The sequence below is a fragment of the Sinocyclocheilus anshuiensis genome, unplaced genomic scaffold (assembly GCF_001515605.1).
Source record: "Sinocyclocheilus anshuiensis isolate Anshui unplaced genomic scaffold, SAMN03320099.WGS_v1.1 scaffold8, whole genome shotgun sequence".
Taxonomy (NCBI): domain Eukaryota; kingdom Metazoa; phylum Chordata; class Actinopteri; order Cypriniformes; family Cyprinidae; genus Sinocyclocheilus; species Sinocyclocheilus anshuiensis.
This window is the reverse complement of record NW_015558559.1, coordinates 13777-29758: the sequence shown is the minus strand read 5'-3', so window position 1 is coordinate 29758 and position 15982 is coordinate 13777. Positions and strand designations below refer to the sequence as shown.

General features: G+C 37.2%; 1 protein-coding gene across 1 annotated transcript in view; it reads right to left on the bottom strand.

Moving 5' to 3' along the window:
• LOC107679423 (transportin-2) overlaps positions 1 to 15982 on the bottom strand; it is a 25596-nt gene that overhangs the window by 5556 nt on the left and 4058 nt on the right. The window contains exons 5-19 of the mRNA XM_016474967.1: positions 13335 to 13441; positions 12967 to 13100; positions 12796 to 12877; positions 10690 to 10812; positions 10482 to 10600; positions 6107 to 6167; positions 5745 to 5916; positions 4658 to 4810; positions 3606 to 3831; positions 2734 to 2905; positions 2567 to 2653; positions 2374 to 2481; positions 2113 to 2271; positions 1452 to 1539; positions 1224 to 1322 (exon numbers count right to left, since the gene is read on the bottom strand). Of these exons, the coding sequence (XP_016330453.1) occupies positions 1224 to 1322; positions 1452 to 1539; positions 2113 to 2271; positions 2374 to 2481; positions 2567 to 2653; positions 2734 to 2905; positions 3606 to 3831; positions 4658 to 4810; positions 5745 to 5916; positions 6107 to 6167; positions 10482 to 10600; positions 10690 to 10812; positions 12796 to 12877; positions 12967 to 13100; positions 13335 to 13441 (1890 nt within the window). The remainder of the gene's footprint in view (positions 1 to 1223; positions 1323 to 1451; positions 1540 to 2112; positions 2272 to 2373; positions 2482 to 2566; positions 2654 to 2733; positions 2906 to 3605; positions 3832 to 4657; positions 4811 to 5744; positions 5917 to 6106; positions 6168 to 10481; positions 10601 to 10689; positions 10813 to 12795; positions 12878 to 12966; positions 13101 to 13334; positions 13442 to 15982) is intronic.

The window sequence follows — 15982 nt, the reverse complement described above, 5'->3', positions numbered from 1 at the left end:
CAGTGCAGTCATGTATCGTGATACGTATCGTATCGTGGCCTCTGTATCGTGATACGCATCGTATCATGACTTTGCTGGTGATACACAGCCCTAATTTCTGCAGTTCCGAAAGTGACACCTGCTGGCAGAGAACGAATTTGCTTTTTCAATAAGCCCATCTGCTATTCTTGCTACATATTTTTAAATGTGAACCAGTGGATCGACAAAATGCTAATGCATTATAAAAATCTAAACAATTAAGACACTAAGATATATTTATGTTATTTAATATAATAATTAATTGATAATAATTGTTTAAATTAATATAATAATTGATACTTTTGACTCATCCCTTTTCTTAAATTGTTTAAAGGCTGAAATGTGAAGAGCAGATCTTAAAAAGGTCTTTAAAGGTCTTAAATTTGATTTTAAAAATACTGCAGATACCAGGTTATTTTATGGTACCATTTAGAATAACTTTTTTTTTTAATTAAGCCCTTTTTAACTGTCCTTTTAGGCTGTTTTGAGAATGTTCTGTAGGCTACTAATAAAAAAAGAACCTCTGTATATTTGTTTGTTGCAAATTTACAGAAGCCTTTCACTTGGAAATATCTGCTAAGTGTGCTACTTATCTTTGTCAACCTGGCAACCATTTGCTCGCGCTCTCTCTCCACTGTGGATAAACATGCTTGCTTTCTGAAAACACTGGTAAGCTTGCAGTTTAGCGATCTCCGAGCAGATCTTAAAAAGGTCTTTAAAGGTCTTAAATTTGATTTTAAAAATACTGCAGATACCAGGTTATTTTATGGTACCATTTAGAATAACTTTTTTTTTTAATTAAGCCCTTTTTAACTGTCCTTTTAGGCTGTTTTGAGAATGTTCTGTAGGCTACTAATAAAAAAAGAACCTCTGTATATTTGTTTGTTGCAAATTTACAGACAATGCAATTGAAATGTTTACATTGGCTTGTCAGGGTAATATTTCTGTCCACTGACAACAAAGTTTTCCTTCTGAATTACCATAACTGCACAAGTTTTATACTTAATAAAATCTTTAAAAACAAATGACATTAGTTATACTTTAATTTCCTCTAATAAAAAGGAAATTGAGTAAGACGGTGTAAAAGGTGTGGACGTGGATTAGTAATCTGGCCCCTTGGTATAAAGGAGAAAAAATGCTGGCCCTCGTCACTATCAAAGTTGCCCATCCCTGATATACATATATGAGAGTGCATAAACACTCACCCATCTGCATGGCGATCTCTCCGATGGCCCATGTGGCATTGTTGCACACAGATATGAACTCCGGGTTGAGGTTGAGTCCCAGGACAGGCATGAGCTCAGCTAGAGAGGGTAAACGGACACCAATGACAAACTGACCCGCACAACACGCACAGAAGCAACATCTAGCATGAGAAAGCAGCTCTCCATGTGTCAGGCTTCACTCAGTACGAGTCAAAGGGCACAGCTCACCGATGCAGGGCTTCACATGAAGGAAACACGCCTTAGTCAGGTCTCCCAGCAGAGCAAATGAACTCTGACGCACTTCTGGCATGGTGTCCTTTAATTAGAGCAGAAATAAAGCTTTTAGGCATTGTTCATACAGCACACAATTAGATTTTCTGCGTCAAATTAATGCGTTTAATTTCATCATTCTACATTTTACTATAGATAATCAGGTATGGCTTTATGGTCAATTCAGATTATGTTTAAAAAACGCTCAACTAATACAAGTACAAAATTAATAATAATAATAATAATTTATTATTATTATTAGATCTAAAAATATGTAATGTATACAAATATTTAATATTTCATAAATCTTTAAATAATAATTAAAGATTTATGCATATATATTTTACATTTTTAATCTTTATTTTAACAAAAACAATAGGTTTATTATATAAACAGGCATATATTTAAATATATTGATCTAACTAGGGCTGTATCGCAATGAATCGCCTGCGATTTTGAACGCGATTTTGCATAGCTTGTCAGTGATCTGTGTAGTAAATGCCACTCCATCTGAAAGCATGTGCTGGAGATTTACTACTAATCACAGAACCGGCTTTACTGACGAAATGAGCATGAAAATCGCATTCGATTTTTTGCACAGCCCTAGATTTAACCATACCTGCATGCACTGGAAGAGCAGGGTCATGATGTTGCTGCGGGTGACCAGTCGTTCTACATGACCTCCGAGTCCCTCAGCCAGACCGCTGAGCAGATCAAGGGCCACAATCATGAAGTCTTTATCAGGGGCCTCGTACTGGTCAGGGTGCTGGTTATACATCTGCAACAAGAACAGAAAGAAAACATCAAGATCTGGAGAATGAATCAAAACAACAACATGCTATGGCTGTTCATTCTCAAACAAGTGTGCATGCCGACTGACCATGGCTTGAGCGAGGTTCTTCTGGACCAGGGTGACACAGCGCTGGTAAACTGGTTCACAGTAGGGCAGGAAGCCGCTCTGTAGTGCTGTGGCCACCGAAGACAGGCACTAAAATAAGAAAAAGTAACAAATTCCTTAAGACATTCCAGTTTTTTTAAGTATGAATATCACAGAATTCACAGAACTACTTTACCTCCAGCAAAGGGAACAGATCCTTGTCTTCATCTTTTAACTCATTCCATTTCTGAATAAGAGGGGGCATGAGCTTTTGGATGTATTCCTGTTAGACAAAACAGTCACATTTAATTATGCTTCTTGAACATTTTCATCTTTAAAAACTCAAAGCCACAGTGATCTTACTGGCTGGTTAAGATGGTGTCCGACAGAGTCAGCAAGGGTTCCGATGGCATCGTAGAGGATCAACAAGTTCTTGTGCTGGTACTTGTTGAAGGCAAACACCAGTGTGTCCAGAATGAAGCTCAAGTAGGGAACCAGCTCTGTACAGGCCTCCTCTTCCAGAGTCGCAAACGCACTGATGGAAGGAAAAACCCAAGAATTAGCTCAACATGTCTTTAGAAACAGCATCCAGACTGAAAGACAACTGGTTTAACATGTTATTTCAGCAGGGAAGCATCTCAAAATCAATCTATGGTGGTTTGCTGGTTTGTGTTTGAGAGGGTTTTTAGGCACTTTATAGCTGGTAGGGTCGGGAAACTGACTTGGACTAATCAGTTAAACCAATGTGAGACTGGTTGACCAGCTAAACCATTGTAAACCAGCAAATCACCTTAGCTGGTTTATTATACCTAAATTCCATTGTTATTCAAGCATTTATATACTAATACAGTATTTTTTAACACTTTGAATTAGCCTTTACATTTTCATTTTTTAATTTTAAATTCTTATGTGATCTTGTCATTTTTGTTCGTTTTTCTATTTAGCTTTTATTTGTTTTAGTCATTGTAGTACTTTAAAAAAAAATAAAAATACAATTTGAAACGATGCCATGGCATCGTAGTGAAATCAGTTTAAGCTGACGTTAATCTATTTTATTTAAGATTTATTCCAAATAATGATTTTTAATGGTTTTAGTTAACAACACTAAAATTGATCAAAATATATCGAGTTTACCAGTTAAAGGCTACAAAAGTCATACATTGTCAGACAGACACTTTAAGATCTGTTATTTAGATCTGGAGGCTGTATTTTCGTTAACAGCAGGTCAAACATACCTGCAGGCAGCCTCTTGAACCCTCTTGTTGCTGTCGAGGATGCGTTTGAGCAGCTCGGTCATGAGGGGTTTGAGGTAGGAGTCTGGCGGCTGGCTGACCACCCAGTGTGCATAGCGGCTCAGAGTCCAGCAGGTGATGGAGCGGACCAGTGCTTTCTTATCACAGAGACACTGGATCAGGTGAGGAATTAACTCTGGCAGGTACGGAGCCATATCCTGCATACAGCCTGAGGACAAGACAGAGGAGGAGTTCAGAAAGGTCATATTTCCATGCAAACATTTGTTTTCAACAAGGAAAAGAATTGCTTCCTGAGCAGCAAATCAGCATATCAGAATGACTTCTGAAGGATCATGTGACATTGAAGACTGGAGTAATGATGCTGAAAATTCAGCTTTACATCACAGGAATAAATTACATTTGAAAATACAGATTCAAAAACCGCTATTTTGAATTATAATAATATTTCACACTATCACCGTTTATTGCTGTACCGTTGATCAAATAAATACAGTTCTTGGTGAGCATGAGACTTAAAAAAATTATAATAATATTACCAACCCCAAATCTTTGAACAGTAGTGTATAATGTGCATAGTACATAATTTTTTTTTCGTATGCATGGAATATGGGGGAGGAAATTACCCAAGTAATAAAAATAAGACATGATGTTGTAATTATGTTTAATGTATAGTTACTAAAACATATACTAAACTCTGCAATATTGTAATTTGACTTAAACCATTTTCGCTAAATCCAAATAACTTTGAAACCACCGAGTGTTCATCTGTTTTACATTTTACCTTTTAAAAACATTTGCTATTGTGACTTTTTTATTAAACTGCCTAAACAAAATTGAATTAAATAAACATTAACTGTCACATGACTTCACAATGTTGCATACTACTGTTAAAAACGTGAATTATTGCATAGAGTCTTACATTGTAGGCAGTACACAGCACACAAAGTACAGATTCTAGTATTCAAATCAGAACAAAGGCCAGATTTAGCACAAACAGGGTTACATTTTATTCCTCCTCACAATCATTCCCATACCTTCGGCGATGGCTCCCAGCACCAGGATGCCAGACTCTTTAACAACCCAGTCCGGGTGGAACAGCAGCTCCTTCAGCACTGGAAGCAGGTGTGGCAGCAACTCATCCCGAAACACGTTTGCCAGGACATCAAGGGCAGCCGCCGAACACTTACCTACAGAAGAAATGCACATGCAGTACATAGGATTAGATGTTTCTTCAAGCACCAGTGTAACCGTAAGCTTTGAAAGCTTTTTGTGGATCAGACAGTATGAATACTTGAACATCACTGACATTCATGACATTGAGTGTAATCATCTCCACTGAAAACACCTTGATATCTGCTTACAAAAACAGGCAATATTTCACCAGCATCAGGTTGGTTTCTCATAAGTAGGGCCCTATGAAATCCGCTTTATATTTTTCCAAATTCCGTTTTTTTCCGTTTAAATTTTTCTGGACTCCATTTTAATGATAAAATCAAATTGTATTAATCAAAATCATGTTTAATTTATTAAAATCATGAAACATACACTTTAACATTCATTTATAAAAAATGTAACAAATTACATGTTTAGGGCCCCATGAAATGTTTTATTTTTTCTCACCTTATCTTTTATTATTACTATATTCTGTTTTTTAGCATGTCTAATTATTTGAATGCATAAAACAACTTAATTAGATTAACTATTAAAATTAAAACATGGAATTATTGTGCGATTACTCCTTTAAAAAAAAAAAAATGAAGTTTTAATTTTAGTAGTAGTCGTAGTAGTATTACGTACATTCTACAGAACATAGTAATATATTTCTGGCACAATAATGTCTTCAAGTTAAACCAAACTTTTATTTTGAAGTTCTGTATGTATATGATATAACGTTAGTTTCACTCAAATGAAACGGTAAAATGCTTATGAAGTTCTCTTAAGAGTCTATGTCACAATTTGATTTAAGTGTAATTACCTACTTTTGATTAATTCATCCAAATTTTGACAAATTCCGTGACATTCCGCGTTATACAGTAAGCTCCATTTTTATGACTAGATTCCGCGATTCCGTCCGCATTTTCCGCATCACGGAAATCATAGGGCCCTATATAAGACACTTACGCAGATTCCAGTCAGACAGACTGTCATCGTCATCGTCATCATCATCTTCACTCTCCTCTCCTTCCTCGCCTTCGTCACCCTCGTGCCGAAGGGTGACCGTACGAGACTTGTGAAAGCGTGGCTTTATGTCCTGCTCATTGTCCGGCACGGCCTCGTCTTCCTCCACGTCACCCTACACGGGAAGCAAAAGGTCAGTGCGATGAGACAACTGCCAAATCTGGACAGCAATGACTGAGTCAAAGGCCTTGGGTCAGACAGTATGAATACTTGAAAATCATGGAGAAAATCAGGGTTAATGATATCATCACACCCGAGGCCATGCTGCTGTAGAAGTTCTTGTGAAGTGAAGTGAAGTAACTAACCTTTAACAAAATGATGTCAATCTCCGAGTACTTCATCCCGTTCGCCAGAACAGGAACCAGTCTAAGAGAGATTAAAGACAGGTCGTCAAAACTGGACATCAGGATATTTGAAGATATAGATGGATGTGATGCAGTCATTGGGGGATTAAACAAATAATAACAGCATCTCAGACAATTAAGCAACGCATGAGATAATCTCTATGGCCACAGGCAGGAAGTTCAGTTGCTAAATACCATGCAACAGTAGAAATTAGTCAACTGGTATAGATTCCGCTATACTGCAGTTATTTTCATTTTACTGTCTTAAAGGTCTAAATGTTTAAAGAGGGAATTTATTAAAATGTATAATTAAACTACAATAAAATAAAATATAAAATCAAAACAGGAAAAAAAGAGCTATTTTTCGCTATTTAAATGTCTTAGGGTTAAATTTTTAAAGAGAAAAAAGGCTCACAAAATTATTTTATAGTTAATAATATAAATAATAATAATTAAAGTGCGAACCAATTGATATTCTGCTATAGTGTTTTTACTGCAGTTATTTTAAATGCCTTAAAGGGGTCCTATTATGCTTTTTCAACTTTAGTTAGTCTGTAATGTTGCCGTTTGAGCATAAAAAAAGATCTGCAAAGTTACAAAGCTCAAAGTCCACTTCAAAAGGAGATATTTTATTTAACAGAAATCACTTTTCAAAAACTACAACGAACGACTCGTTTGGACTACGACGCATATTTTCCGGGATTTGTGATATCACAAATATTGACGAATGGGACGAGAACTGGCTGAGCTGCACTAGAGAAGGCAACGAGTGTTATCACTATGTCTGAGACACGCTAGCTTCCCCAAGGCAGACGAACTTAGAGTGGTTACAATCATCCGGGTTTAAATCGCGCTCAAATTGATTTGACTTTACACTGAAGCTCTCAGGAGGCTATGGTAAGGGACATGACCAGGCGCCGAGTGCTGCCAATCACAACACACACTGGCCCAGCTAACCAATCACAGCACATTTCGTATTTCAGAAGGCGGGCCTTCATTTGATACAGGAACTGTTCGAGCCGTTTGTGCCAGACTGGGGAGAGAGGTGTTGCGTGCTCTTCAATTGCATGCTCAAAGGCGCCGGCGCACGCTGTCGCCTGTATCCTTTCATATCAAAGCGCGAAATAAACTACGTGCATGCAATGCCGTGGTCAGTTAAGTCATGCAGTTACCAAAAAGGCGATTAAAGCTGCCTTAAAACTGTGCATGCATGTAATATATTTTATGAGTCACATTTAAGAACATGTCTCTGAAATGGTTTTCAAAACTGTCCTGGAGCAGCCCAGCACTGTATCACTCATCTAACACACATAGCTGTCAGTCAGTAATCACACGCTGATGTGCGGTCATACAGATGGTAATCATACAGATACAGCCACATTCCCCACAATACATGCACATATAAATGAAAAATGTTGAATAAGAAAAGAAAAGAAAAGAAAAAAAAAAAGAATTATTTGTGCAAAAAGCCGATCACTAAGTTACGCCCCCAACAGATGACAGGTGCGTCACAAGCCGTCACGAGAGAGCGCCAGAATTCAAATAAACAATATTCCTCGTATCTTTGACTTTTTTTTTCAGTGGATGGTCTCATTCTGTTTGTTACACTGTATGCTACAAAACCATGTTGCTTTTTACTACCAAGACGCAGTTTTTTGAGCGCAAGTTATTCCATAACGGATACAAACAATAACTCTCCCAGAAGAATTTAGACATAAACAAAGTAATAACCATCCATATTACAACGTTATTGCTTTGTTGGACTAAAAGTGCTCTATGGGATGTTGTTCAGTGGACCCTTACCTTTCTAACTACACCGGTATTTACAGCTGTGGATGCGTTTATGACTCGTTATTACGACGAATCTGGTAAGTACTGCGCTTTGATTATGCATGTTTTCATGTGTACTGCTTACACAAATTTAGCAAATACATTCCTTATAAGCTTTCCATTGAAAACCAGCGATCTATCGTCGATGCTTGTGGCTTAGACCTTTATAATGATATATAGCTTGTCAAGATTAATTTTGTCCCGTTTCATTTAATCTATTTGTAAACATTGACACATGCAAACAAAGAGCGTTCAGTGCACCGGTGTCCAGGTGCGGGTTAACAGGTTAAACCTATGCCAACACAGGAGAATACATCAACATATTTCTAAATATCTCATCGTTACTTTATATATAAATATAGTCATATTAAAGCCTGTTTTTCACTTAGTTCTATTTGTATTACTAAAAAACATCAGATTACTCACTTGTCAAAATAATCAGTAGATTACATGATTAGCAAAATAATCATTAGTTAAGCCCTAGATTAGTTAAAACATTTAAAAATATAACTATTGTTTTACTTTGTGATTAAAAGACAAATATTTTGTCATTTGAAAATTTCTTAAAGTATTAAAACATTGTCTCGTTCTACTGAACCAAGTATCTGTATTTTGTCTCAACTTGTGAGCTAAGTGTATTGTCACACCCCTAGTTTCTATGAGCGTGATAAAGCTCATAATTTTCCAAGTGTATGATATAGCTTTGATTCTTCAGGTCAATCATATATTCATGAAAAAAAATCAGTTTGACTTTATGCACCAAGAGCTTGTAACACTCCAAAGAGAAAGAAAAAATTTAAATCACATCATATGACCCCTTTAAAGTTGCCACAGTCTAGGGTTGGGCGATGTCTACAAAATTGGCATCGGAGATGTCTACAGTGAAACATCACGATGAACGATGACATCAGCGGGGGTGAGCGGGGGGAGGGTGTGGGGGAAGAGTTAGGGGGTGTGCCCAAAGCGTGAACCCTTATAAGGGAAAACACGATTCCTAACACCGTGTCTATACCGGACGCGAGTGGCGCGGCAAAATACTATAGAACCACTGATCTATAATATAGATTTATTATATATAGATCAGTCTATAGAACTCATAATCAGTGATGCTGTCTACACTGGTTGCGAAGCGACACGACAAATACCCGATAGTAAACTGCTGCCCCGTTCCATTTATGACGTGCCGACACAAATTTCAAATGATTTCCAACGGTCACTTTGTCGCGTCCAGTGTAGACAGACTTTAGCTGATGCGGCGCGGCGCCACACGACAACTGTCGCTTCCAGTGTAGACACAGTGTAATGGTTGCCTGTTACATCCTACAGTAGATAAAATTTCACTTACCACATAAACAGAATAAGGAGAGATAACTCAGGACGATGGCGAATGATTTGCAGATCCTCAGTACCACTGACAAACAATCTTGTAAAATGTGTGGCAAGTACTGCCGCTCCATAGTATAAACAGAGTATATGCGATCGCTAATCTCGAAAGTGAAACTAAAAGCGATCGTACATTCAAAAGCACGATGCCAGGTATAATAGCAGCTCCCTGATGTCGAAATATATATGTAGTATAATTACATAACTGCGAGGAAAAATATTGAAATGTATATTTTCCTCCCATCTCGTATTTATTCCCTTTAGGGGTTCCGCCTACATGTCATTTTCTTGCTGGCTCAACATTGTGATGTCTATCAGCCATCGGCAATGGACGATGGCATCGTCTATCGGCCCAACCCTGCCACAGTCATTGCATTCTTTGCATGTGCTGCACTTTATTTGTACCATTTTGTTTTATTAGTTTATTTTGTTAGAATTTGAACGCTAATAACAATATTGATTGATAAGTGAGATCTGATTTTAGTCCTTGAAAACCAAAAAAGTAGTGCAAGTTCTTGAAAGTCCTGGAATTTTATTTTGCAGTATCTGTACGAACCCTGTTTAAGTTAACAGTTCTTGGACCATTTTAATGTTTTTGTTGTTGTTATTTGAACTGAACTGTAGTTTTCTGTAGTAAACTGTCTTTGTATATTTCCTATTTTATATTCATTTTTATATTAGGCTCATAGCATGGTGTATTTTTATTCGGTTTGTTAACAAATGTTCTATGTTTAATATAAGTGCGTTTGTCCTTGTACCGTTTGGTTGTATCCATTCAAGCAAATGACGCCAAATTGACGCTAATTCAAAAGTGAAAATAAAATGCGCACAGACATTTATAAGTTACTTAAAAGCGAAGGAATGCGAGGAAAACCCCAACGAACCCCACCCCCCCCGGGGATACCGGTATTACTGGTGTTGTCACACGTCGATTAAACGGTGGAAAAATTTCTTCACCGTCACAACCCTACATGAAATTAACTTCAGCTTGTCCCAGTCTTCTGCATATCATGTCACAGTTCAGGATGGTTGCTAGTGAAGGGTTTGGGACTGTGCATGTTTGTCAACTGAAGCAAATGCACTTTTGATGGGACTTCTACGAGAAAAGGGAAAGGTCACTTACTGTGCAAGATGTCCAGACAGGACGTCCTTACAGATGGGCTGCTCAGCCAGCGTAAGCCAGAACTCACAGGCCTCCAGAGCCACATTCTCATCCGGGTCCTGTGTGCGCTGCAGCATGTACTACAGAAACAGTAAACATCATCAGCATCTCTGACTAGTTAAGATCTACACCACTTCAGGGTCATCAAGACAGAGGCGGTTCATCTCACCTCTACGATACTGCGCATGTGAGGGATGAGTCGGTCCACTCGCACCTCCAGCAGCATGACCAGAGCCCTGCACACGTTCTTCCGCACCTCTGAGTCCTCATCTGCGGCCAGCGCAAACAGACTCTGGAAAAACAGCCAAGGCAGAAAACAGATTAAAATACTGCAGTTACAGCATAGCCATATTTGGACAGTAATGGTTTCTCAATGGGAGCTAAGGTAAGGTAAACATTTACAGGGGCTAGTCGGTGATTTTATTGCCATCCGAATCCAGAATGTTGGTGTTTTACTCCGACCACCAGTGTAAAAAGTCCCAGGCAAAATACCTACCGTTTTTTTTACACCAAGGTTGTACGGCATTTAATTGCCATTTGTGTGCCTTTTACAAGAAGGGGATAATCCAAAAGTTTTTTAAATTGTTTTTTGACCACTGCCAAGAACTGTACAGTAACTGCTGCAATTCTTGGTAATGTGGAAACATTTTAAGTATGGACATCTATTACTGAAATGCTGGAAACTGCTTACAAGAATATCATGTCACTACTCCACTATAGTGAGTAGTAGCTGATTATTAAAAAAAAACGTCTAAATCAAGTTAACTTTTGAAATGGGCCACTGTTATGGTATGCAATACTTTTCCAGTTAGGAAAATAGGATATTTAAATAATCAAATAATAAATATGATGTAATATTTATTACATTAAATTAAATTTGAAATTATTAATTGCCCAAGCTACATTTCAATATTTAAAGGGACTGGTCAGTGATTTATTACAGCCCGAATCCATAAAGTCTGTGTTTCTCCCACATCCACGTAAAAATTCCCAGTCGATTTATCAACTATTTTATGACAAACACCAAGATTGTGTGGTAATTTAATTACAGTCCGAATCCACATCGGTGAGTTTACAAGAAAGTAGAGCAGCACGATTATGACAAAAACTCATAATTGTCGTTTATTCCCTTGAAATGGTAATTGCGATTATTAATTACGATTATCACAATTTACATTAAATGATGTTTATACCATTGTTTGATGCAACTGCATGCCGTATTTCTATATGAAAATAAACAAGCTGAAAACACTCTAACTGAAAAACCTTTAGTGCTTTTCTATAGTATTAAGCCTCAAATGTCAACTACACATCGGATTGGTTTCTTTAAATTATAAAAAAAGTAAAAATATGAATGGTATTATAATGTTATACTAAAACTAAAATTAAAATAATGGGAAAAACCCTTAAGATAACATGTAGAAAGAAAAAAACGCATCTTAAGCATGCAGAATAACAATAGTGGACTTTGAACGATTAATTGCCGCTTTGAATGATTACGTAATTGTGGCATCCATAATTGTAATCGCGATTAGAAATTCGATTAATTGTGCAGCCCTACAAGAAAGGATCAATTCCAAACAAGAAGGAACAATTATTATTAAAATATTGGAAACTGTTTCTAAGAATATTGCTTCAAGAAAAAAATAAATAAAATAAAAAAATTTTTAAATAGATTACGGTGTGCAATAAATTTAAAAATAATATACCAATAATATAAATAACTCATTTCAATAGTCGAAAAAGTAACTGAGTCAAACATTGACCTCACGTTTATTTGTTTGTTTGTTTGTAAAGCCATTCCAGCTTCTGTGGCTATTTACATGGTGAGAAAAATTTATGGCTAAATTATATCAGGTTTTTACAATTTATTTTTGCTTAAAACTCTAACACTGTATTTGGCTTAACTCGTTAAAAATCTCTTTAAAAGAGTTAACTACATAAAAAAAAGTTTTAATTTATTTTAGTAAGAGTTTGCGTTAACTTTTCACATTTAAAAAAAAAAAATCTCCATTTTAATTTAAATTTTATTTTAAAAAAGATCAAATAATAGGATATTTTTACATGTATTATTTATTACATTAAATGTTATTATTAAATAAAATATGAATTTATTAACAGACATTTTGTTTGCAGATGACAATCATGACTGACAACTTGACCAGCAAGTTCTCGGGTTCATAGGATCACAGTTGACATTTTAATGTATGAGTTGTATGACTTGAGGTGCCATGCAAATTATTTATTCAATCCATAATGTTCAAACTGCAGGTACCTCAATAAAGGTGTCAATGTTGTCCATCAGGGCTTGCGCTCTTCCGATGATAAACTGGTTCACACAGGCAACAGCATGAGACCTAAAGACACACATGAACAACCATAAGATTCCAGAACAACTTAATGCAACATATGGAAAATAACTCCATCCATCCTCTCTCAGACCGACCTGATCTTGGGGCTGCAGTGTTTGAAGAACTGCAGGAACTTGGGAATCATGATGTTGAGGGGTCGGTTGAGAGCGTCACTGTCCAGAAGCTCCGATGAGTCCTCGCAGATCTTCTGTAAAGCTCCAAACGAGCCCTGCGTGCGAATGAGAACAAACTAAGATACAAGTCACACAACTCAGGAACATCTCTAGATATGAAAAAGAAAGCATCATGGCCACTTTGTCTGCATCTTGAATAATTTCCAAACACATTTTTGCATATGAAAATGTTCTCAAAATAGAAGGGGAAGAGCAGGATAAATGAGTGAGAGGACAAAGAAAGGTTTAAGTTAAGGCAGCTATGAAGAGCACAGAGGAAATGCACTGACCTCACAGATATTGTAGTCCTCTGAATCGAGCATGTTGCACAGCTGAGGCAGTAACTCTGGCCACGTCTGCAGCTCCCCTTTGGTGGAAATCGTTGTGATAAGGATACCTGAACACAGAGAGACGGGAATCAGCACATTTCCTCATATTGACTGCAAATATAAAATTGCTCCATTTGCATTGGTTTTTCCTCTGTCAAATTTTGTGTCGCCTCTGGCTTTCGACAAAACTCAGGCAGGCAGTCACATGCAAGCATCAGTGAACCATGTCCATCAGGGCTTTCAGTCCAAAGTGTGCATATTTGTAGAAATACTGATAGCTTTATTTACTGATATGTTTTTATCTTTAACATATTTTGATATTTCTTTAGACAGAATCATTTCTATTAATTTTCCACTGATTTATGCAATCTGACAAGCTTTAGCTGATTCTAGCGCGGTCTCAGTATGTTTTCTCTTCCGCGATCGCTGCTCTGACTCAGAGGAAGCTCAGGTCCAGTCTCTTCCAATCACAAGCTTCCATTTCACTTCCACATTCAGTTCTGTATACAACAAACCCAGAAAAACGTTTCTACACTCGAAACATGAAGCTAATATACGCTTGATTACTATAGTATATGGTTTGTATGTGATTTTCATGAGTTCTGGGGTATTTTCATAACAATAAAGAATGTTTACATGAGAAATGCTAAGCTGGTGTAGCGATTAGTTTAGTAAAAAAAGGCTACAAATAACTTATTTCGACAACATTATCCACCTAAGTTTTCCCATAAGAGTGAGTGTGGCCATTTGTAAATTGTATGGGTCTGGCTTCCGGTCTCATCCGCATCCAGCTACTATTAGCTGTACAAAACAGCTCGTTTTGCTGCTTGATATTGCAAACTGGTGTGTTTTACCACATTATTTTAATGTATTATCTTAATCATGAACACACTGGTTTGTAGTGCAAACTGTTCAAGAACAGTTAAATTCTTTTCGTTATTTCTCTACAGCGGCTAATGAACCGGAACGGAAGTCTTGCGCATTCACAGAAAGCGGATTACTTCCGCATTGAAGAATAAGGTGGATATGACCAAAATCCACATTAGATTGCATTCGGAATTTAGCTCTAATGCACCTGTTACCCTGCTGCGATTAAATTTCTTAATGTATTCTATCAGAAGAATTTGAATAAGGTTGTAAGAAAATGTTTTGTTTTCTATAAAGACACATCATTACAAGTGGACAAAGGATTTGTGGACCAGGAGACTATAAGGAGTGGATGAAGATTTTCAATTATACATTATCAACAATGTTATGTTCACCTACACTGCAAAAGGGCCCCTTTTAGCTCTTATGTTGTATTTAATTTAATGTTTAACAGGTTTGTTTTGTTAAAACCTTACTTGATAATTGTCATTTTCTTCAATCATCTAATTATTTGAACACCTAAAATTCATTGAGTGTAAAAAGTGTTTGTTTCAGCCAGTTGAAGGGTGGGTTCAATGTGTGCACATGTTCAGGATGGTACCACCTATTCATTAAAGAATCCTAAAAAAAATGCTTCACAGTTTCCACTAAAATATTAAGACCCGGGTATACTTTACTTTCCGCATTCTGTTCCGTCTCGGATGAGCGTGGATGTACGACCTCGATACATGCGCAGTATCACCTACTTGACTCGCTCCGTCTCAACATTCACATCTCGCCTGCGCTGTTGTATGCAGACCGTCCGCGCTGCCACAAGAAATGGGTGGCTAGCAGACGGTGTGCACGGACATCCGTGGACACTTCTGATGATGAAAATTGAATGACGAGGACAGTGTGACGATGGCCGAAGTATACTTTGTGCTAGGCCTGGGCAATAAAACAGTATCGATATTTATCGACGGTACACCTTCTTCGATAACGATATAAAAAGTGTTCGATATAGTGCACGATATAGGCACGTGCTATGAGTGACGCAGACAGCACACACAAACACGAACATGCTGAAATGAGTGCTGTGCCTGTGATGAGGAGATTGTGAATAAAAAAAATTTATATTAGTTGAATTTAAAATTAACATTTGCATTTGAATGTTAGGAGTGCGTCAGGGAGCGTCATCAGTGGCGCGCGAGATGCGGTGATAATGATGTAAGTAAAGTTGTTGCATTTTAATGTTTTGTTAGTCTAGCCCACGAGACGCACCGCTGCTGCGTTATTCATTCAAAATATTAGAGAAATATAGAAGCTCAATGCGGAGAAGATCTTGATTAGGTTAAAACCGAAACCAAGCCATTCACACAGAATGCATATTCAGTGCATTTTTTAGACGGACAAATATGAATGCTGCACTCGCGTCTCACACAATCTAGCCATGCAAATTTAAAACAGTTTAAACTCTTAGAAAACCCATCGCAAATTTGTGGAGGTTTATTCCTTTTCTCTGCGTCTCTTATGTTTTTAAATGCAATCTTCGTGATGGGCGATTCGGCTCTTTGTATTAAGCAATGCATAAATATATGATGCTGTTTTGTTCATAATTATGCAATTTACGAAATTATATTTGATTTATATGAGTTAATTTAGACGTAATGCACGTTTTTATAGAGTTACTTCCTTGCGTTGACAATTTAAATGCGCTGCATTATTTTGCTCATTGCGCCCTCCTGTGGCCTCGTGGAGACAAG